This window comes from Paralichthys olivaceus, chromosome 15, assembly GCF_024713975.1.
Source record: "Paralichthys olivaceus isolate ysfri-2021 chromosome 15, ASM2471397v2, whole genome shotgun sequence".
Taxonomy (NCBI): Eukaryota; Metazoa; Chordata; class Actinopteri; order Pleuronectiformes; family Paralichthyidae; genus Paralichthys; species Paralichthys olivaceus.
The window spans coordinates 16,602,951-16,626,925 of NC_091107.1; the positions used below are offsets into that span (position 1 = coordinate 16,602,951).

At 39.3% G+C, this 23,975-nt stretch overlaps 1 protein-coding gene across 2 annotated transcripts; it reads left to right on the forward strand.

Moving 5' to 3' along the window:
* The first annotated feature begins 2,344 nt into the window (after positions 1 to 2,344).
* kcnip1b (Kv channel interacting protein 1 b) lies at positions 2,345 to 23,526 on the forward strand. Of its 2 annotated transcripts, none has more exons than XM_069510150.1 (8): positions 2,345 to 3,168; positions 19,414 to 19,538; positions 20,274 to 20,343; positions 20,434 to 20,504; positions 20,597 to 20,704; positions 20,786 to 20,890; positions 21,196 to 21,258; positions 22,054 to 23,526. In XM_069510150.1, exons 1-8 carry the CDS (start codon positions 3,081 to 3,083, stop codon positions 22,099 to 22,101), a joined length of 678 nt encoding a protein of 225 aa, XP_069366251.1. In that variant the 5' UTR covers positions 2,345 to 3,080; the 3' UTR covers positions 22,102 to 23,526. The 2 variants fall into 2 exon arrangements, with proteins under 2 accessions (XP_069366251.1, XP_069366252.1); XM_069510151.1 differs by lacking the exon at positions 2,345 to 3,168 and adding an exon at positions 13,202 to 13,545.
* The last annotated feature ends 449 nt before the right edge of the window (positions 23,527 to 23,975 follow it).

The following is a 23,975-nucleotide window of genomic DNA, read 5'->3' on the forward strand; positions in this document are numbered from 1 at the left end:
ACTTCGATAGAGATAATAATGATAAATGTCTCTGTGGCTTTTCATTTTTCTTCCCTCATCCATACCCACATCTCTTCATCCTCCATCCATCATTACTATACCACATCCCTTCATACTCCTTTCCTTGGCCATACCCACATCACTTCTTGCATATCTGTGTCCGTGGGCCTGTAATAAGCTCGGATGGAATAATGCGTCTCCCTGCATCCTCCCAGATCAGACACATCTTCATCTCATCCCCTTCCCTCAACATCCATTCAATATCCCTTTATATTCAATATTGCTGCGGTGTTGTCTCTGCTTGTAAAATGTTCCTTAAAAGAGAAAGCACTTAAACAATTCTAAAACTGAGTCAGTGTGCTGACACAATGAAAAACTGCTTTTTCACTGTTTCCATTCCCTCATTAACATTTATAATTTAACAGTAATTACTAATCCTGTACACACCTATATTGTTCTTGACAGTGAGGCCATGCTGCTATTTTTACTCCACCACTTTGTGAGTAAAGTGCTCCTCCCCTGGGTTCTAAACAGGATTGTACCAGCAACCACCTCAAGTCACGAAAGCTATGAGCTCCGTTATTCCTACTTCTTTTTTTGTATACTATTTTTATGTAACAGATTCATGACATTTAGGATAGAAATGTATTGCCTATGACGATGAGACTTCCTAAAATGCCACGGTGGCTGTGAGGAGATGAATAGAGTCTATGAGCATTAAATATGAACAAGACAGAGGGTGAGCAGGAGAAAATAGACAGGGGAAGCACTGTGTCATGCTCCTCTAGAGCATCTCCCCTAGTTCAGTGGAGTGAGAAACAAAAAGCTCCATCTCCTTGAGCAAACTGTGGGCTTACGTAACCTGATTTGACCTGCTCGTTTTGTGATGGAGTTGTTTTCAGATACTGTATGAGAATCTGACACAGAGCCTCCGGTTTTCTTTCAAACACAATACCCTCTCAGTTCTCTCATCACTATAGCAACAAAAATATTTATTCAGGATAAAACATGTGCTTATCCAGTAGAGATGCACTGATAATAATGGCAGTGACTAATATCACCACTGTGGACAGAGACTCATTCTAATTTCACTTTTCTTTTTCTCTTTTTCTCTATTTATTGCCATGAATATATTTACATATAGATCCAAATATAGCTTCATTTATAGTAGAGTATACATTAAATACATTTATTCATCCAAACGTCACTTTATGCACTGCACAATGAAAATGGTTGTATCAACTTGAAAGATGACTTCAACTGGTATTGCACAAATTAAATAGGTTCAACATACAGTTAACAAGTTATATTAACACAATTACTAAACTTTTATTTGAAATAACTTAATTCAGTTGTTACCAAGTGTTTTGTAATACTTTGATTTCTTCAGTGTGGCTTTTCTAATTTACTAAAAAAAATATATACTTTGTTACCAAAAAATGAAACTTTAATAAACATAATTAAGATAGTTTAAAAAAAAGATCAACTCATTCACTGGTTGACCATGCAAACATCCAGATTTGATGACAGAGTGGATAAGTGGATACATCCTTAAATATTTCAGTTTCTGATGTTTTATTACAACTTCTTGCAAGAGGAGACGGTGATTAATATTACTGTTGTAGACAGAGACATATTTAATAATGTATCCCATAAGTATACTTAGATATTCCATAAGTATACTTAGATATGGATTCACATAGGTTATTAATACATATATTTATATATATATATATATATATATATAGAGAGAGATGTATACGCTAATCTTTTATTTCAACTCTCTCTAAACTCATTTGAGGCAGATATTGGATAGGTATGCAGTAATGTACAACTGTAAAACTCAAATTCCTTATACCATCCAGCAAATCTTTACCTTATATAAACAAAGTAATAGAGTTAAAAAAGCAGTAATACAATCATAAGGTGAAAAAACATTATAAATAAATACAGCCTTAAATGTTCTATTTCTAAGGCAGACACAAGATGTACTGATTCAATACAGGATTTGTTTCACTATGACTTCTTGCAAGAGGATATATGATGATAATACTGGGTGTTAATGTCTATGGATTTTTCAGTAAATACTGTAGGTTCCACGAACTTAAGAAATACATTTGCCACAAATATTTGGGCTCCAGCCATAAACCATGAACCATCAACTTTAACCTGCTCCTTTTTTCTCTCTGTTTGATGGATCATGGTGCATGGAATTATGTATATGCTCTAGAATAAGGTAAAAGAAATAGCTTGAGACAGACTGAGAGCGAGGGGGCACCAATGTACGACAGGAGGAGGGAACAGAGAGGAGAGAGGGCGGGTACACGGTGGTGGTGCTCTCTGCAGTACAGATCTGCTGAGAGCGCCAGAGCAGAGCTTCTCAACAGACCACAGCCGCAGGGCTCCCACTGCAGACAACAGGAGAAAATATACATGCTTTCAGGAAGAAACTGAAACCTCTCAAGACTCCAAGACAGAAGAAGAGACGAAGAGCAGGAGAAAAAAGGTTGATCAGAAAAAAAACCACAAGAGGAGAGAAAGAAGTGGACGAGGTTTTACTGCTTGTTTCTTGGACATTCAATAATTTATCCTCTGACTCATTTTGCTTTGTGGAACACAACTTTCCTTTTTTTTAAGTTTGACGTACAGGACAGTGTTTCTCCACCAACCTCTCCAACTATCTGACTCTTTTGGGCAGTTCCAACAATACCTGCTTCTAAACTTCACCCGTGTGTGTGCATGTGTGAATTTGTTTCTTTGGGCGTGCGAGCATCTTTCTGACTGAGTGAGAGAAACGCGTGAGTTAACAGGTAGATGTGGATGAGAATACACACTGTTTTGTTTTTAATCACCAGTGCTTGTTTTCGTCCTGCACCTCAACATGACGCATATTAAAAAAACCACAGAGACAGACTAGTCTTTGCTTTAAGGATTGTGCCCCACGCTATAGCAACTTTACATCCTGAAGGAGCGTCTGCAAGTTCAACCCTTTTTTTTAAAAAATACACTAGAGGAAGCATTTTTTTCTGTGCTGAAGTCTCGACCCCACCGGCCCCATCGGCCCCTGCCTCTACCTCAGGATGGCTGGCTGTACCAGTCGCTGCAGGCAGGGGGTGCTCAAATTAATCCAGTCCCTGCAGAGATTGGTCTCGGGAACCCTCGCAAAAGGTACTGTGGCTTTTTACCCTGACACCATTCACTCAGATGTTCATTTACACACTTCACATCTTGTGATATGATATAATATAGTGATGTGAGAGGACTACATCTAACATTCAAGTAATTCTTAGTAATTCCCTAACCCTTGTCATATAGCGCAAAACTGCAGGTCACTGGTGCAACCGAGTGGACAAGTTCAGGACTCAGTTGAAAATGTTTTGTAAAGATTCCTTTGAGATTCTGCTGCATGTCGACAGGATTGCATCATTTCATTTCTGCAGATTTTGCTGATCTCCTGTTCTACCACATATCAACAGTGTTTCCCTGGATTCAGTTCTTGTGAAAGGGGAGGTCACTAAAGTTCAGCTTGACACATACTTTGCTGTGATACAGTGAATTATCATGCTGGGAATAGCCAATAGAAGAGGTTAACTGTGGCCCAGACGTGTAATGGGGTCAGGGTTGGGTTTTTTAGGATTGCTGACCGTGCAAGCCAGGGTCAGCAACAATCCCCAGATTGATCGGTTGTAAGAGGAACAAAATGTGCCAAGAAAATATTTCCCATCATCACCACCAACATGGAGGTTGGGTCCATGGCTGTTAATGCCAAAATTTCTATAGGTTCACAAGGGTTGCTGACATGGATTTTGGCTGAGAGGGAATAACTGCACATGAATAATAATGTTGAGTCAGTCTCAGTTTTTGACAGCATCAAATAAGTAATTAAAACTAAAGTTTTTGGAAAATGAGCCCTTGAACTAACATCAGTGTGATAAAAACAACCTAAAATGACAGAAACTGTTCACTGCAGCCAGTCACCAAAGAGTGACAGATTCACTTCTGGGAGATGTATGTGGTGCACACCAAAGACTGTATATGCAAATGGACGGCATGACAGCTCCCCAAAAGTGAAGCCAAAGCATCAACTGCCCCCTGGTGGCAGGCTTGAGTATAGGTCATAAACCCCGCCTTCTCCATCTAAGTGAATGGGGCATGGGCCAAACTAAAAAGTCAAAGTAATTTTTCACAAAGCTGGTAATTTAAGGCAGCTCTTATCACATCATTAGGTGAAAGGGATCTATTGGCAGAAATGCAATATAAAATAATCCTAGCAATGTTCTCACTAGTGTGTTTCATCTAAATTTATATCATATATATATATTTATATTTAAAAACTTTATATTTATATCAGGAGGGGGTCCTCTCTACGGAGACCACCCTGGCACCATATTTGGAAGGGGAGGGTAAGGTGAGGGGTGTTCAGCTGAAACATGCAAATTCATCACTTAATTCTACACACTGAACCTTTAAATGTAAATTTGTCCAGTAAGTTTGGCTTTAATTAGTAATTTGATGTTTAAAAATAGGCTGAATCATTAGTATTGACAGTTGAGACGGACTCACGATTGGTCAAGCTCGAGCATGGGTGGGGCCTCGATACCGCAGCTTCATCCCCTGATCGCTACTGCAGAGACTCTCGCTCCAAATGACTTCTTCTTGGAGGAAATCTTTATTTAAAGTCTCTGATACAAACAAAGTGACATCTAACGCATTAACCTCTTAGTTTGGGGGGGGGGTAAAAGTTGCTTTATGCAGTAAGTTCTCACAATTCATTAAGTCATGTCTGCATCATCTGTAAGCACCTCTTAAACCCCATTTGTGACACACTCTCAGCCTCTCCTCAGGTTCACTATGTTTGTGTTAATGGCCTGAAGCCCGACTTTTTCCTCTTGACCTCGTTCACCCTGTGGTTGAAAGTCTCTTTTCACCTGAGCAGCAAAAGAACAACTGCTGAGTCAGAGTGCAGCTCCAAGTCAGTCTCAACTAATAAAACACTGTCACAAGCAGAAAGACCTCCAGTCTTAAACAAATGTAAAAATGTACACACACACACACACACACACAGTTGCAGTCACATCCACTCCCTGGAAGTTTTTTTACAGGGCAGAGAAGCCTAAGCACAGCGGCTGGCAAACGACTGCAACAGAGAAAACAGCCAGGAAAACATACACAACCAGGGCCATCACATTGTTTATTAAATGGAAGTTAGGTAAGGTTGGCAGGGAGGTGGCAGGGAGGTGGCAGGGCCGGTGCGGTTGGTAGATGAGGAGGGAGTGAAGGGAAAAAGCAGGCAGGTGAGGCGATGGAAAGCACGCAGGCAAAATGCTGTAGAAGCTCAGGAAACTCAGAAACTCAAATAGACTATTCAAGTGGTAAACTCTAATGAGGGGAGCAGATGATCCGGCAAAGATTGGATGAAAGGTGCAGGGTTTAAATACACTGCAGGATACATTGGAGATAAGAAGCAGGTGTACAGCAAGGTAGGACTGGAGATTGATGAGCTACCAGGTTGCAACCATGGCCGTAACATTTCTTCCAGTGTAGCAAGTGATTTTGAAGAAGACAGCTTAACATGTTTTATGTTTAATCCTATAGTTTCTGTCAAAAACATGAAACATGACTGCAACTGACAGGGGCAGCAATATCACCGCTTCACATGTGATGTGGAAAGACACCATGGAAAGTTTTACTCCGTTTCATCTTCATACTGATGAAAGGACCAGTCTCTCGGACAATTTTTTTAAGACTGTATGTGAAAGATACAGTGTGTAGAATTTTGTGATATCTAGAAGTGAAGTTGGATGTTGCAGCTGAACACCACTCACCTCACCCTCTCCTTCCAAAAGTGAAAAAGAACCTGTGGTAGCTTCAGTTGTTATAAAAACTCAAAAGGTGTTTAGTTTGTCCAGTCTGGACTAATGTAAAAAACATGGCGGCCTCAATAGAGAGGGTCCCCTCGATGTAAATATAAAGTATTTAAATATAAAGGACCTTTTCTGAGGTAAAGAAAAATACAATTCATACAATTTAGATGGAACAAACTAGTGAAAACATCATGAGGATTATTCTACATTAAATTTCTGCCAATAGATCCCTTTCACCTAAATCTTACACACTGGACCTTTAAAATCTATGTAACCTCAAAAACACATCTGGTAATTGTCCAGTATTCATATTATATTTTGTCATATATTTTGCATCTGTTATTTAAAAGAACAACAGAAAGGAAAGTGCAGTGAAAGCAGCTGAGAGTGAAAATACAGGAGACATTCTGAACTTATGACGTTGTCCACTGTGCTATTCTGGAAATAATGCTGCCTACTCATGGCTGCACAGGTTCAGAATCTAGGTCATGCAACGCATCTGTAAAGTCTAAAACTTAGGGGCTGTGCACCAACCATCCTTTTATATTACAAATTCCAATCTTTCTTTACTCACTGCAAAGTTGCTCATTTCAATTACTTGGACTAATTACCAAAGTAAAGTAATACTTAGAAGCACAAAGCGGGAAACTGCTCTTCACCGTGATCAGCCTTTCTGACGTTATTTGTGGATGGCTGCAGTTTTGTCGTCTGTGTTCTCAGAGGATGAGCAGTTTGTGAAATGAAGTGTAAAATTTATTGAACGTCTAGACTTTCCACAAAATGTTTTTTTATGCTTCGCTGATCACAGTTCATGGGCCTGACCTGTTGTTACTTAACGATAAGATGGATTTGGCAGCACAGTGGCCATATCTTTATTTAACACTATGATTAAATGTCACTGAGTTTATATCCTCTTGTCAAAATACCAAGTTAGAAATAGTGTGAAATGGGGCCCATCAATTCCATTCCTTTGACATTCTTTAAAGTTTTACAATTCATAATGTGGGAAGAAATATGTATAGTTTTATAACTAAGCAAAAGTACACAGTGTAATGTAAAATATGTGTTTCAAAGTGTGAATCATGCAATTGTAGTTTCCTGTTGTAATGTATCTCTGGTATATTTCAGATTACATTGCTCAAGCTTTTATTTTTATTTCATTTAAAAATGGATGGACACACAAACAGGAAAGCTTACAATACATTCAATATAAAGTCCACAAAAGCAAAGGCCTTGAGAAGCAATTTGAAATAAAGTCTCTCTGACATAGACTCAATAAAAACTGAACATACATGAAGATATTATGTAGACATAAGATATAATATATTTATTTTAAGGTTTCTGTGTTTAATTGTGTAATATTTTACTCATGGCAGGGTGATTGTTTCTCTAAATGTAAAGAAACACAAATAAATAGAATTCCCTCTCAGCATCTGAAATGAAAACTAATATGGTTCTGATGATCTGTGAATCATTCTTGAATAAATTGGTGAAAATATCAAACAAAAAATGCCCAATCTTGCAGATTTTCATGGAAAACTGTTTGGCAGTTTTTGCATAATCTTGCCGACAAACAAATAAAGAAACCAACGTACCGGGGGGGTGAAAACATCACCGCCTTTGCAGAGGTAGAGAAGAGTTGATCTCACACTGTTAGAGTAACATGTGAGACGTGGCCTTTGTCCTCTCAGTGTGCAGTGGTTGCATTCCAGATGAAAACCTTTCTTTGCACCATTTAATCCTAATCGTGTCTCCGAGCATCATCTCTGCACATCGCAGCAGCTATTGTATATGCATGGAAGAAGACATGAAAATATGCACACACATGCATATTCACTTTCACACACGCAAGCTTTGTCAGGTAAGCCCATCATCTCCAGCACGGACGTATCTGCAGTAGTTTGGATTGTCATGCACACTTGCCTGCACACACTTACAGTACATACATAACTACATGAAGCATGAAACTATGCTTGTTCATCTTTAAAAGGCTCGTCTTACAAACTCACGGTGCGTGCACGGCTGCAGTAACCGAAACATTAGCATGTGTGCTTCTGCCAGGTGTTACTCCTACACTCTGTACTGTGTTCGTAACTACGTTTGTAACTCTGTTCCAGCCACATGATTGGTCTGGCGCGACGCTATTCTTATTATCATTGGCTGTTTGTGTTGTGTGTCAAAACATGGATGGAATGAGTTCTACTGAGGTTGTATCGTCCATGTCTTATATTTCTTTTAAGGAAAAGTTATTTTGCGATAATTATCTTTGTCGGCCAGCGTTACGTTTAATCTTAACATGGAGATTTTTAACCTTATCTTAATGTTTGTTTGAACCGTTGTGTAAAACTTATTTTGCTTAATGCATCGTCTTTTTTGTCGACTCATTTGGAAACAGCAGGAGCGAAAGGTGAAGGCAGAAACTCAGTCATCCGGACTCATGCTGCACCTGTCTCTCGCTATTACAAGTCACATGTGTCCTCTAAGTGCATAACCTTGCAGCAGGAGTCACACCGTTCCACACTGCAGAGGCAGGTTCACATCTACGGCTCGTGCACTACCACCATGAATTTACTGTTCTGGCCAAATCTAAGGCAGAATTCACCCTGTGCTACGCTGCATTCGTGAACCCTCCTTCCCCAAACTCTCTCCTTTCATTCTCTCTCTCTCCCCTTCTTTCTTTCTGCAGCTGTACAAGCAGCACAAGGAGCTGACAGTATGTGTCCCTGCTTTTAATTTTTTACATCGCTTCACTACACTCTTTTATGTAACCGCCTCCTTCTAGATTTATTTTTACCTCTGGCCTCCTGTCACTCCGTGTGTCTTATTCCACACATTTATTCTTTCCAGCCTCATTGATCGACTGTCTGACACAGACTGTTGAGACAGTACAGGTGAGGCTCTTTGAGGCAGTGGACGCTGTGTTGGTGGCTGAGTTGTGTGGAAGTGAACTAAAGGTTCTGCCCAGATGTTCATGGTGATGCACTTTGTTCAGTTTTCCACGTGTTGTAAAAGCACAAGCTGCTGGTTTCTTTTTTAAGACTATACTCTGCTGCCACCTGTTGTTCAAAGTCGCACACTACAAGCTTGTGATGAGGGAGTGAGAGCTGGAGAAGTGCTCTGCAGCTTTGTCTGCACAGTTGCTTCACTTTGCTCACTCAGGACTTGCTTTCTATTCCCTCTCTTCTCACGGTGGCTGTGGAAAAAGGAGTAGAGGGGATTGTCCACAAACCAGAAGGTCGGTAGTTTGATCCCCTGCTTCTCCAGTCTGCATTCCAACGTGTCCTATTGGACAATATGCTGAACCCCAGACTGCCCTTGATCCCGAGTGCATAACAGGTTAGATATTAAAAGTGCTGGGTCTAGAAACGTTGTATGACTGGGTGAGATGCCACTTGTATTGTTAAGAGCTCTCAGTGGTCAATAAGACTGGAAAAGCAAAGTGCTATATAAATACTGTGCATTTATCATTTATCATTTAAATATATTCACTGGTTTATTTTTTTCAGATAATTAATGTGTTCATGGGCAAATGTTTGTAGACAGTGTGGTAGATAACAGCACTTTTAATATTGAATATTGAATATTTTGTATATTTTATTGTAACATATTATATAAAACTTGAAATTTATTTTATACTATGCTATTAACACAACCCACTTACTGAAACAGTAAGAAATGTATTTGTGACAATACATATTTCAAAATTGTGAAATCTTGTATTATTATTATTTTTCTTATTTTTGTCTGACTGTCTACATTTCCAAAATAATAACAATATAAAACAATATAAAACAAGGAAAAGTAGCCTAAGGTGGTAACTTATTTCTTTTTTTGATGTGGTAATTTTATTTGAGTCCCGGACACTCCATCTTCCTCCCATAGCCCAAAGACAAGCCAAATACATTATTTGGAAACTCAGGTTTATTGCTGAGCTGGACCCAAATGGAAACCTACAAAAAATAGGAAGTGCAGGAAATACATTTAATTGAAACATTGCAGACTTACAGTCAGTAGGCAGGCTAATGTAACAAACACTCTGGCAAAAAAATACTTCTCATATGGAGTGTGCAGATGACAGAGACATTTCAAGGTGAAGAAGAGAGTTGTAGAGAAGAAATAAATCCAATGCAAACAAAAATGCTCAACTCCTGTCAGAGAGGAAGGAGAGATCATTTATACCCACATCAACAGATTCATCAGTTTTATTTGAAATTATAAACCTTCACTTCATCAGACTTGAAAATGTCTTATTGAAAGAAGGGTTTCCGTTTCATTCAGGTGTTCACTGACTTAGTCCTGGAGGAAGTACTCAAACATTTTGCCTAAAAATAAATGGACAAAAATGTATTCAGATAAAAATGCTACATTACCTTTTTCTACTCGAGTAGAAGTAACTAATTGCTTGTAGGTGTATTTTTAGTATTATAAGTACTGGCTGCGTTTAGCCTACTCCCTAATGTCTACGACATCATCATGGTTGAGTCTCTTCCAATAGGTGTTTCTTCAGTGATGCCGCTGCCTGTGTTTTGCTCTCATTAAAGGTAATGGGGTCTAATTTTACCTGCAAATGAAAAACAAATATACGAAACGCAGAGTAAAGACTTATAAAAATGAAGTGACATAGAAATATTTACTGTTTTATGTAGTGGAGTGAAAGTGAAATATACTCAAAACTACATCAACTTAAGTGATAGATACATGAAAAATATCCTTCAGTACAGCAACAAAGTTAAAGTACTTCTTTACATCCCGTCACTGAACTGATGTTTTCATCTTACCTGGAATTATGAAATGAATGAAACATGATAAAAGATATCAGAGTAAAAGGATTTAAGAAATCCAGATGTCTGTGAAAAGGAAAGTCGTGCAGCACATCTGACACACTTTTGATTCGTCTGATGGGAGCTGACGTGTGAAGCTCAACCACTTGTGACAAGAAAATGAAAGGATTATGAAGTCAGACTGCAGCGTGTGTGTCCTTGATGCATGTCACAGTACAGAGTGATATGGTGCAGAAAGGCAGTTCCAGATGGCACACATCTGTCACATCTGGGATTACAAGGGTTTCCTATTTGAATCCTGCATGTGTGTGTATGTGCGTGTGTATTTCAGTCTTAGGGAGACAAATTTCAGACTAAATACTAATTCATTGCGGACAGCTTATGCTTTTTGGGACAAAAGTCGTGTCCCCAGTTTGGGACTATTAGGGCTAGGGTTATAGTGTGTGTGGGTCAGACTCTTCACATTGAATTGAAGGGGATGTAATGCAATAAACTAAGGTAAACTGAGAGGAGATTCTTTAAATTTGTAATATTTTGTAGAAAAATTTAGGGAAATGTTTAAATGAGATGCATGTGCGTTAAAGGATCTGTAGCACTGAAAATGTTTTATCTTATTTTATTTGTATATTATTGTGGAACAGAACTTTGAGAGGGGTGTGTGTTTATTAGAATTATGCATGACATTATGTTTAATTAATCAGTGCATGACAAGTTCTTACCTCAACTCCACATTTGCAGACGGCCCTCAGGAGATCCCATGAACACGCACACACACACACACACACAAGCACACACACACAGAGGTTTGCGCAGCTGTCCTTGATAGGACCTTGCATTGACTTCCATCCATTGTGGACAGCCTAACCAAAACTTTATCCTAAACCTTGACCATGACCAATTCATGCCTAACCCTGACCTAAACAAAATGATTATCTGATTCTCTGAACTTAACCAGGACGTCGGAAATGATGTTTTGCCTCACTGGGATCAGGCTTTGGTCCCTATGAGGTGTACTGGTCCTGACATGATCTGTGAAAAAGGTCCGAAAGAGGTGTCTTCATGACTAAAGAGGACATTATATTGATTTCATGGAGACTAACTCTAACCTTAATCATACTTGTCTGACCCAAAACATTTAACCTAAACCATAACTTAACCTGACCGTAAACTAAACGTGTCTTTACCTGAATATGTAATGATTCACATTATGAGGACTTATTCCCTCCCCCTTCAAACAGCATTAATTAGGCCAGGCTAAAATAACTATGAGGGAATAAATATTCAATTTATGAATGACAACAGAGTTCAAGCTCTTAAACCCAGGATGTAACAAATCTTATGTTTGATATCTTTTACTTTACTGTAATGTCACTTTATTCCTTTTACATGGCCGCTCTTGTTCTCATGCCAAGGAGTGGAATGCAACTTTTAAGAAACAAGAAAGCTGAAACAGCATTGAAAAAAAAGGCAGAGAGGAGCCGTCACCTAAACACATATAGACGGAGCGATGCAGAGAGAGCATTTACATTTCTGGTTTGTAGCCAGTGGCATATTTAAAAAGACATTGTGTTCCACTACATGCACCCCACAGCAATTACTTTTTAGGAACTTCCCAGACACATTTTCCTCATCAGCTTCTTTTTACTGCAGTGAGTAATATTACTCAAGCAGAAAACAACACTTACAAACTCTTACCTCTGTTTCCACCAGCCCTGTCTGAATCTTAATGCTGAGCACTCACAGGATAATAAACATTAGCCGCTTCCACAGCTTTCCTCCCCTAATGCACACAGTCATACCATGAATATTCATTAACACCATAATGTTCTTGTTTGTATCACAGTAATTCTCCATCAGCCATATTAAGAGGGATGATAGTAAAGATCGAGCACACACACACGTGGGCAGCCTTGACCGCAAACATATATCTACATGCTAATGATGTCACAGACCATGCTTGACAAGGCAGAGGACTCATTTGAAATGCTATTGGACTGAAGGCATGATTAACACATTGTGCATGTGTGTGTGTGTACTCATGTTAGTGGAAGTAAAAAGACAAGTCATGAATGGGAGCAGAAAATAAGAATACATTTTTGGAGTTATTCACCCTATGGTGAATATGGGTTAGGGTTGCAATGAGGGATAGGGTTGGGGTTAGGGTTGTGATTAGGGCTAGGGATGAATACCCATTGGAGATCAAGATATTCTTCAATAACTTTTTTTCTGAAGGTCATAGAGCCTTGGAAGTTGGTTCCATCTCCACTAATGTGCCTATGCTCGATCCACTAGGACCATCCTCAAGCTTCTACGACCTTCGGAAATGGTGAAACCACCAAATCTAAAAAAAAAAAGTACAAGATATTTTTGAATAACTTTTTTTCTGAACGCCATAGAGACTTGGGCATTTCAGCATTAAATGAATGTCCTCTATCTGTTACCATTCACCGCTTACTGTTGTTATTACTGAATTACTAACCAGCACTCCCCCATAACATGAGGGCATGAGCAGCAAGGGAACTAGAGAGAGGGGGAGGCTGACAGATGAGTAGAGTGAGGCACAGAAGAGAGGGAGTGGCGCAGAAAGGCAGGAGCAGCTCGTGTGTGTGTGTTTGGAGAGAGAGATCAGAAATCCAAGAGAATCAGCTCAAAGACGAGAGGCGTCCTCCAGTGACAGAACTGAAGCCAGTGAGGAGATACAACAGGGGCAAAGCCCCTTTAAGATACAGAGCCGCGGAGGCAGATGAAGACAGGACGACGACAGGACAACAAAATCCTGATATAAACAGCGGACTGTTACTCTCTGGGTTGTTTGACCAGGGCTGGTTTCCACGGTGACAACATGGGTGCAGTGGTGGGCACTTTGACCATGCAAACCAAGCAGAGGACATCGTCCAGAGGTACGTCAACACCGGTCAGAGAGAGATGGAGAGAAGACAAAAGAGCCACAAAAAGACAGATTAAACCGAGAGAAAGAGAGAGAAAAAAGAAAGAAAGAAAGAAAACAGTCTCAACATAATAATTAAGACCAATGAATGTGTTTGTTTTTGTCTTTTTTTGTGTTGTTTATAAGCACATTCAAAAAAAAGCAGAAATGTTTGTTTGTATTTTTGTGGAGTGAAATACTGACAGTTAGAGATTTACATACATGTGACCAGTTGATACCAAACTGTATGGAAATGTAAAGTGCAGTAGCCAACAGCATTAATGCAACATTTTATATCTAAAGTATAAAAAAACATAATTTTTTAGAATCAAAAATATCTCTGCAAGGGAAGAAGCAGCAGGACGCTGAGGTGTGAGGTAGAGCATGTGCTGTGGTCATGATGGAGAGATTACAGTATTCCACGGAGTAGGATGTCCTTGAGAACAAGAGCAAAATCACTGCCCCTGACTCTATCATTATGTGTGTGTGTATGTGTGCGTGTGTGTGTGTGTGTGTGTGTTCTGTGTGCATGCGTGGGTGCCTGTTGGATGTGAGTGGGGAGTGAGCGTGCGCACGGGCGAGAAACGGGAGGCAAACGGACGGGTCCAGGCGAGAGCATGTGAATTAACACGCAGCTCACATATCATACCTCCCTGGCCTTATGCTTGAGGAGCCTGTTGTCATGGAGACTGGGTTGTGGAGAGGGCATGATAGGAGAGTGTGAACAATACTCAGCCAGGATGAATGATGAATTTATAGCAGCGTGAGATAGAAACAAAATAGATGAGCCAGCAAACAAAGCAACTACTCTCCGAGGTGAAGCTGATGCTTTGTGTTTGTTGTTACTCTTCCTTGTTCTGATAAAAGCATCTCGAGAAGCTACTGGGGAGAAAAGGATGCACAGGGGTCAACTTGTTTCTTTTTTTATCTCCTTTAATGTTTGTGTTACGGTGCCAAGCGTTGAGAGGTATATGGCAAAATTCCCAGGAAGGAAAAATAAGTACGACAGCGCAAGAAAGTGTTTGGAAGGTTAGATCAAAGCCAGATACAAGTAAAAACGTGTCAGTTAGATTTAAAATATTGTACCGCAGACCCTTAAGTGAAGAACAAGCCTAAATCCTTTTTTAAATGAAAAGACTTCTGTCTGGAGGGTTTGCTGTGTGTGCCACCTGTACCGCCACTTCAGCGTGTGTGTCACCAGGTGGAGATAACTGTGGCTTTAGAATCAAAACATGCTTTTAATGTGCAGGAATGCTTATGTTTCTGAAGTGTCTTAAGTGTCTTGTGTTTTGGTTAGGGAGTTACGCTCTTGTCTCTGGTAAACATTGAGAGGCAGCCTGTCACTATGGTGACCTAGACTGCTCTCTGTTCCCTCCCATTTCCTATAAACACTGAAATGCATCTATTGTACTTCCAGTTTTTTGGTTTGACTGTTTACATGCACGTTGGACCAAGAATCCTTACTGCTGACAGATCTATGTTGAAGAAAATTCAGATATTCAAGTAAGGACAACTGAGGCTCATCGAGTAAATTAAATGTGTTCACCACTGAGCACTAATTAGAATTTCAGCCATCTTTCATTAATAATGATCATAACTTTATTGAAATAGGTTACAAAGTGCTACACACAAATGTCCATGGCAAAATCAAGAATCGATTGTAATTAAAGATATACTGTTCAGTCCAATTTAAAGGTACAGTGTGTAGACTTTTGTGATATCTTGTGTTGAAATTACATGTTGCAGCTGAACACCCCTCACCTCACCCTCTCCTTCCAAACATGAAAAAGAACCTGTGGTAGCTTCAGTTGTCATAAAAACTCAAAAGGTGTTTAGTTTGTCCAGTCTGGAATAATGTAAAAAACATGGTGGCCTCCGTAGAGAGGACCCCCTCGATGTAAATATAAAGTATTTAAATATAAAAGGCCTTTTCTGGGTTAAAGAAAACTACAATTTATACAATTTAGATGAAACGAACGAGTGAAAACAACATGGGGATTATTCTACATTAAATTTCTGCCAAACGTTCCCTTTCACCTAAATCTTACACTCTGGACCTTTAAGAGGCCAGTACTTCAAGGTGAGGTAGCAAATACATCTTTGACCACATGACGCATGATGCAAATATTCAGAATAAGGTCAAGACATTATTTTGATTAGGGTGTTTACATAAGTTGCTAATAGAATATTCTATTCATATACCTTTACGTGTTACAGAGCATTGTGCGATTATGACTCCCACCATTACATCCACTATGTCATTATGTCCGTCAATATTCCTCCAGTTTTACACCACCAACATGATATAGTTTAACATATGATGCGACCCCATTTTATTTTTAAATCTATGTAACACCCAAGATATTTGTCATCCAGCAGTTGGTAGCTGCTGTATGTAAAAACTCCAATAGGACGTTCTAATACAAGTGAGACCTATTTGTCTTAGTCAGGTTAATATCATAACATTGCCGTCCATGTGAACGCAGCCTTTTTTTAAACGCTGGATTTTGTACCAGCAAAGTTGTGTTGATGCAAGTTGGCGTCTACTACCACCCATTTTGTTGACGTGCCTTATGTCTGTACTGTTCTGAAAACCAAGATGTCGCTAACAGTCGAAAACACCTTGGCTCTGGCGTTGCTTGGGGCGGACCTTCACGGCGCACACCAGATGAGCTCGCTGAATCCAATCTGTTCCAGGAGCAGTTGGGCCCGCGGCGCTGGTGTTTAGTCATCGACAGTGTAACAGAGCTGTCGGAAATCTGCACCTGACACACTCCTATCATTATCTCCTTCATATCATGGCATGACACTTCCCTTCTGGCTCGTGTTTGTGCGCAGCTGTTGCTTCATTTACATCAGGACTCCTGCCTTTAATACTGTTAATGGTGGTAAAGAATCTGTAATCAGAATTAACTGTTGTGATCCAAAGTGTGTTGCCTACAGGGTTCGCGTTAAACCCTGAATTCAAATATACAATAATGTGTTTGTTTTTCACTAGATCTCACATAGTTTTCTCCAGACATATTGCCATCTATTTCTGTCATATGTTGCCTCCTCTCGTTTTTCTTCACACTCTGCCACCTCCATCCTCCATATCTCACTCCTCCTCTGATCAACACCTCTGCCTCTTTCTTTTTCTCACCTCTGTTTGATTTCATCTGTTTCTGATCACACTGCTTTCCGGGCACAAAGAATTCACTGCATCTTTGTGTGTTTTTCTGTCATGTGATGAGGTTTTGATTCCCAGGGCGAAAAATAAATGTGGAAATTGTGTTTGACACCTTTTTTTTCCCTCCTCATCAAGTTCCCCCAGTTTATTTAACACTGCTCGCATTTATCATGTCTATCCATCTCCATGACAACAACTGTCAAGGAGATTGCAACAGGAGCTCAGATGAAGATGAAGGAGGGATGATTGAGATTTTCAGATTTACTAATATTTTGATTTAAATGGATACTATAGTGTCTGTGTTTGTATTAACATACATTTGGAAGATATTAAATTATGTCAATATATCTAAATAAGCGTTAAGCTGTAGCTTCAGAGACAACAAACGTTGTAATGTAATAAACAATAAACAGCAATTATTCTAACTGTAAAATGAAACAATTGCACTTTGCAATTGCTTTTTACTGTAAAGAAATTATTGTTGACTTAGTTTTGCTAGTGCACGGTCTGTTCTAAACGTGCTTGTTTGGCATGGGCTGTTTGCTTTTTCCTGTGATAATACTCTGGAGCTATACTTTATTTAGCTTTTATAAACAATCAATGATGCAAAGTGTAGTTAGAACATTTTGTGTTCATCCTACCTGATTTATCTGCAATTAAGATTTTGTAGTCTGTGTTTTTTACAAAATGAAACTGAATAATTTGCAGCTGGTGTTTATTAATTGTTGTCTATTTCAGAGGTCTGTTAAAAAACCGACACAAACATCAGACCTGAGTTCCCAAGTTTTCAAAATAATACCTCTGTAATTCAGCAGAGTAAAAAGCATTGATGCAACAAAACGGATGATGTACTTTTACTTTGAAGACAAATCAGCAATTGTGGTATGTCAGCGTCAATATGAAATGGTGAAATAAAAATAATGAAATCATCAAAATAATCTGGCGGGTCAGATTTTGGCCACAGGCCATCTGCTACTGCAGTTTATGGCTGAAGAGGATATATTCACCTATCTTACAGACTGAAGGCACAATGCCCTGCCCCTTCTATGAAGCTCTAGTCACCTATTTAATCACATTTTATTCAAATTGAATGCATCACTAGCCCAAATTAAAAAATTGCACTTCCAATGACCATTACCATGCATGTTAAGTGTGAATTAACTTTCCACGAGATATACATTTCACATACAGACATTTGTGGAATATGTTGGCAGATAGTATCTGTCTACATTCTGATTTTCTATATATGTGGAACATATCCATAATTATTTTAATTGTGTCATATTATCTTTGAATGACAATAAAGCTATAGAGTAGCTTCAGAGAGAAAAAAGCTCTTCTTCTGATACTTGAGACCAATTTGCATGGATTGAGTCTTGAACAGTAATTATTCCTATTGTACAAGGAAACAAAGGAATCTAATTGCATCCCACTGTACAGAAATGATCATTGCATTCGTTTCAGGCTGCATTAGACTTCTGGGAACAGCCGAAGAGTGATGATGGAACCAAAGTTCAGATTAAGATCATCTCTGGCAGGAGATGCATGATTCAAGAGACAGTTTCAGTGTTGAGGATTAATCCTGACACCTGAATGAGTCATCACCGACATCCCACTGGCAAGAGTATTACATTATATTTTATCTGCAGCTTTTTTTTCCTTTTTAAGGTTGACTGAGCCTGGAGTCATGCGGACACAGCTGGCCTTGCATACATGTGAACATCTGTCAAGTCATCGATGCATCGCTGGTCAGCTGCGACAGTGGAATTAATGGGGTTTTGATTTAGTATTAGAATTCTTCCAAGGATAAATCTTGGTATATCATTTATTCTCCAAGTAAATAAAATATATTGCTGATATATCCCAGGCCCCAGTTTGGATTTATAAGTGATCATGCAAGTTACAGTGGTGACCATGTGTAAATCCTCAGCTCTGCCTCACCAATATAAGAGTTGACACTTCAGATTTCATTTCTTCATCATCTGCGGCCTTTGTGAGCACAACTAAGTGTTTTCCAGCGAGCGTTATGTGGCTGTTTCCTCTCAGTCATTTGCTCTTGTTTGTGAACTCAGTTGTGCATGTGTGCATGTGTGTGCGCGTGTGTGTGTGTGTGTGTGTGTGTGTGTGTGTGTGTGTGTGTGTGTGTGTGTGGACTGTTTGCACACAGCCGGAAGTCAGTGATTTTAGTGCAGCCCTGTGGCTGGAGACAGTCACAGGGACGGAACCTTGCCCACAGCACAACCATGACTCTTCACCTCATTAACCATCATCTCTCTCCACAGCTGCCGACACTCAGCACTGTGTTGCCATTAATAAAGTCCCTCAACTCCTACGGGGGGAATCTATTTGTCGGGCAGACGTACTTCCTCTCAATTCCAATTCCACTTTAGTCTCCCTATCTACCATTTTTTGATTTTGTTATTCCTTTGCCGCTTCACTCGCTGCCTCCCTGAGCACGCGTTTCTGCTGCCTAATCAGTTTCTTGATACATGTTTCCTGCCAAGTTAACATTTTCAAGCTTTGCTGAGTTTTCTCTTTCCTGTGTATTACAATTTTCATATTCCTAATGATTAGGAAGAGCAAATGTTCAACAGATATTATAGATGTCATGACATGTTTGTGAGTTATAAATATCTCCTTCTATTTTTTTTTCACCCTCTCTCTTCTCTCTAGACAACATCGATGATGAGCTGGAGATGACGATGGTGTGTCACAGACCAGAGGGTCTCGAGCAACTGGAGGCCCAGACCAACTTCTCCAAACAGGAGCTGCAGATCCTCTATCGTGGATTCAAGAATGTAATCACACTCTCGGATTTGATTATGAGATAACGTTGGTACAGAGTAAATAGTGGAGAATTGTTATATATATATATATATATATATATATAATATTACATGTATAATATGTCGTAAACATGGACAAATAAAAAATTGGACTTTGATTAAAAGTTGAGGGATCCTCAAAATCATAGAGATTCATCCTCTCAGCCCCGAGAATATCGGTATCAAAGTTAATGGCAAAACAGGCAATGGTTGTTGAGACCTTTCACAAAAAAAAAAATAAACCTAGTGGTGGTGTTGAATGAAAAGTCTGATGATAACAAAGGTCACTGAGATTCGTCCTCTAGCAACCATGAATGTTTTACATCATTTTAATCCATCTAAAACTAGTAGAGATATTTCAATCTCAACCAAGACAAACTATTTACAAAGTGTTATTCCTCTAAAGTGACTGAAAATTCAGCAACACCATCTCTTACCTTAAATTATCACTCTACTCTACTCTACAATCTCTCTCCAAAAAATGTGCATGTGCATGTCTTTGAGCCCTCTCTGTGTCTGTGTGTGTGTGTGTGGGGGGGGGGACGCCGGCAAACCACTAGATGTTCGATGCTTGAATATATAAACGTTCTCTGTGTGTCTAATGTCAGCTCAGTTTCTAAGCAACAATAATAAACTAAATAATTGTGGAACACAAACAAACAGAAAAAGTATAAAAATTACTGAATAGTCTTTTGATCTCCTCCACAGGAATGTCCGAGCGGAGTGGTGAATGAGGAGACATTTAAACACATCTATGCACAGTTCTTCCCTCATGGAGGTAAAGTGTGATGTTCTTGGTCTTTCTTTTCTCTGTGAAGCTTCTTGAAAACAGAAAACCTCACACGTCTATGTTTTTTGTGGCTTTCAGACGCGAGCATGTACGCACACTATCTTTTCAATGCATTCGACACTACAAACAATGGCTCCATTAAATTTAAGGTAAGGAGAAGTCGTCACTGTACATCCCCGTTCTGTGATGTTTTGAGAAGCCGGTTCTATTCTGTTCCTCTGTCCTTTTCTGCCACTGCCAGGACTTTGTGATGGGCTTGTCTATACTGCTGCGGGGGACTCTGAGGGAAAAGCTGGAGTGGACGTTTCACCTGTATGACATTAACAGAGATGGATACATAAACAGAGAGGTGGGACCGAGTTGTCACAGCTTTTACATTGTTTTGTCTCTGTGTCCTCCAATTATAAGAACCATTCTTCTTTTCTTTCAGGAGATGACTGAGATTGTGCGGGCCATTTATAACATGATGGGAAAGTACACCTACCCTGCACTCAAAGGAGATGTCCCACAGCAGCATGTGGACGCCTTCTTTCAGGTTCAAAGTTCATCTTTGAATTATCATATATTTGTGGAACAGTGACAGGTTATTTAAGCCTTTATTTAAACCTAGCTATGTCTCTCATCACACTCCAATACCTTCTGTTGTGAACCTGTCTGCCTTTTATTGAGACACTCTGCTCATGTTTTCAGATAAAGCAGATAAAGTTTTATGCCATAAATAGTCCGTAGTGTTTCGTCTGTGATTGCAAAATGACACACTGCAACAACCGCAGAATCATTACTAATTTAATTTACATCTGGAGCAGATTCACATTTTCTTCTGTCACTTTGTTTTTCCAGAAAATGGACAAAAACAAAGATGGAGTGGTGACTTTAGAGGAGTTTGTTGTAGCCTGTCAGGAGGTACGTATTGTCCTTCATCTGTGATTCTCTTCATTTCCTACATAACAAGGAAAAAGTGAGAATATTTAACCAACTTAAATATTGCTGTCAACTTCACAGTGTCAATATTTAGTTGCACTGAGGACTGTTCCCACTAATAGTCATTTGTTATGTGACCAAATAATTACTAAACTCAAACATTCACTAACCAGCATGAATGAATTACAGAGTATGTCCACATTTGCACACACACAAGACAAGAAATCTTAATTTAATTCACATTTACTTTATAAAAACATTATGAACATAATAAAAATGTTGTAATATATATAATTACACAATTAAAAAAACATTCAACACACACATTTAACATCTAGTATTCAGCCCTTACTTTTATTACATTATCTGCCTTCATTCTTATAATGTCTTTATAACTATATTTAATGTTATTATACTATTGTCTATTTCTCTTGTAAATATTATTTTTTATCACTCTATATACCTTACTGTGTACACTATGTGTGTACACCATGTTCAATATGTATAACGGTGTGACAACAAATCCTGTTGCATCTTGAATATATCATGTTCATATTTGCAAGTTTAAATGAAAGTTAAATGAGGTTATACATTAATGAAAATGTTAAACATTAAAACATCCACACCTCCTCCAGACACAGTCCTGTTCAATGGAGAGAGAAATGAACCATTTTGTTGAATATATTGAAATCTGCTGTCTTCCTACAGTATTGCAGTGTTAAAAGTGCAGTGTGAGTTAATCACTCTGTCCTGATTACTCGTCTTCACTCTCTGCAGGATGAGACCATGATGAGATCCATGCAGCTGTTTGAGAACGTGATGTAAGCAGAGACGATGGGAGACGTGGCCAACGAGAGGGCTTGGTGTGAGTGCGTGTGTGTGGATGCATATGTGCAATACATCCAGTCTCTCCTCCTCCCCCCCCATCTCATCCAGCTGTGGTCTGGATACATACAGCCAGAGGAAAACCCTGCACAGACGTAAATGAAGGGCCTGGACTGGAATGCTTTTAAAAAAAAACAGGCCTTCCTGGAGATTCATCACACAACAATACAAAGTGGCTGAGAGCCTCGGACATAAACACATCACTCTTCTCGATCCTGTCTTGAAGACTGAAGATGCTCCTGCATTACAAGGCTGCTCCCAACCAGCAAAAAGCTATTTGTTCAACCAGCAGAACTATTTATTTTCCCCTATAAGCTGTTTCCTTCATCTTAGCCAAAAAAACAAGTGCATGCTTTTGCAAGAGCTTTTGGTTTCTCTTCAGATCTTTCGCCATGAGGACTTCTCCTACATTCTAACAGTTGAGTTATATGGCATATTTCAGATGTCATGTATTGGTTGCACCGCTGCAGTGACCTCCCTGTACTGTTTGTTTTGGCCTGGCTGTTGCTTGCCTGCTGAGTCAAATCAATGCTTGTTGTTACGTGTCTGTCTAAAGCTTTCAGTAGAAAATCATACAATTTTAAGCAGCGCATTTCGTGGGGTCTTTTAAGATGTGTGAGTGTGTCTATCCGTCTATGTTTGAACTAATGTTTTAGTGAAGGAGAAGTAAAGAAGAAGTGGATCCATTCTTTTTTATTTTCACCTACTGTTTTGCTTCTTGTGATTAAATCGATGTGTTGTCAAAAAAAAAGGATTGTGGAAAATGTTCATACGTTTGAAGACGGTGTGCAAATTCATGAAGTTGAATAATAATGAAGAATCTTAAATCATAAAACCAATGTCTTAGTTTTGGACTTGGAGACGGCAACAGGGATGTGAATAAAATATTTGTATGTCATATCGGTCTCTCGATGGAGGCTGTTGGATTGGGTCCTGCTTTGAGAAAGTCCTGAGAAAGTTGCAGGGAAACACGACTGAATGTGATATTTGGATGACGCTGAGGACGGCTCCCTCTGTACATGTGAACATGTGCTGCTGCTTCCTCCCTCCGAACCAAATCTGTGATGTCACGCTGATATACACAGGCGCCTGCAGACTCTTGCAGCTCCCTGCAGATGGTTTTCCGTGAGTCACAGTGCGTTTGAAAGCACCACTGTTACAGAAAACTTACAAGGCTATCGTAGTTTAAGCTTTGAAATATTAATCGCTGTTCTTTTCGTCATCAGTGGAGCAGCTCTTTGCTTAAGATACGTCTGCAAGACATCACAGCCTCTCCCCAGATCTCTGATATTTGGTTTGGAGTTGTTATATCTCACAAGCTAAATGATACTAAGCCATACAAGAATAAATATGTAAATTCTCAAACTGAGTTCTTTCCTTTGTGCAAATGTGTATGGTTGAGTGTCCATTGGTCTATGACCGTGTACATTTAATCTGCATGCTCTTAAGAAACCAGCATTTCTGACTTTCCAACATATAAAGTGATGCTAATCTTCATGGGAAAACACAAATAAAAAGTGGACAAACATTAATGCTGACACTTCTGTAGAGGAACAGTAGTTATAGTCTGAATGGTTTGATGTAAATAAAAAATTAAGTGAATTATTGTAGTCGCCAGATCAAGACTTATAGGTCTGATGGCGGGAGGTAGGAATGGATGGATGGATGGTTGGATGAATGGATGGATGAATGGATGATAGACGGATGGATGGATGGTTGGATGGATGGATGGAGGTAGGAATGGATGGATGGATGGATGGATGGATAGATGAATGGATGAATGGATGAATGGACGGATAGATGGATAGATTGAT

What these genes read in the sequence shown, in the direction of transcription:
- kcnip1b (XM_069510150.1), top strand. Translation starts at nt 3,081, where the DNA reads ATGGCTGGCTGTACCAGTCGCTGCAGGCAGGGGGTGCTCAAATTAATC. An exon ending in CTCGGGAACCCTCGCAAAAG is followed by an intron (nt 3,169 to 19,413) that starts GTACTGTGGCTT and finishes TCTTCTCTCTAG; the next exon opens with ACAACATCGATGATGAGCTG. An exon ending in ATGGATACATAAACAGAGAG is followed by an intron (nt 20,705 to 20,785) that starts GTGGGACCGAGT and finishes CTTTTCTTTCAG; the next exon opens with GAGATGACTGAGATTGTGCG.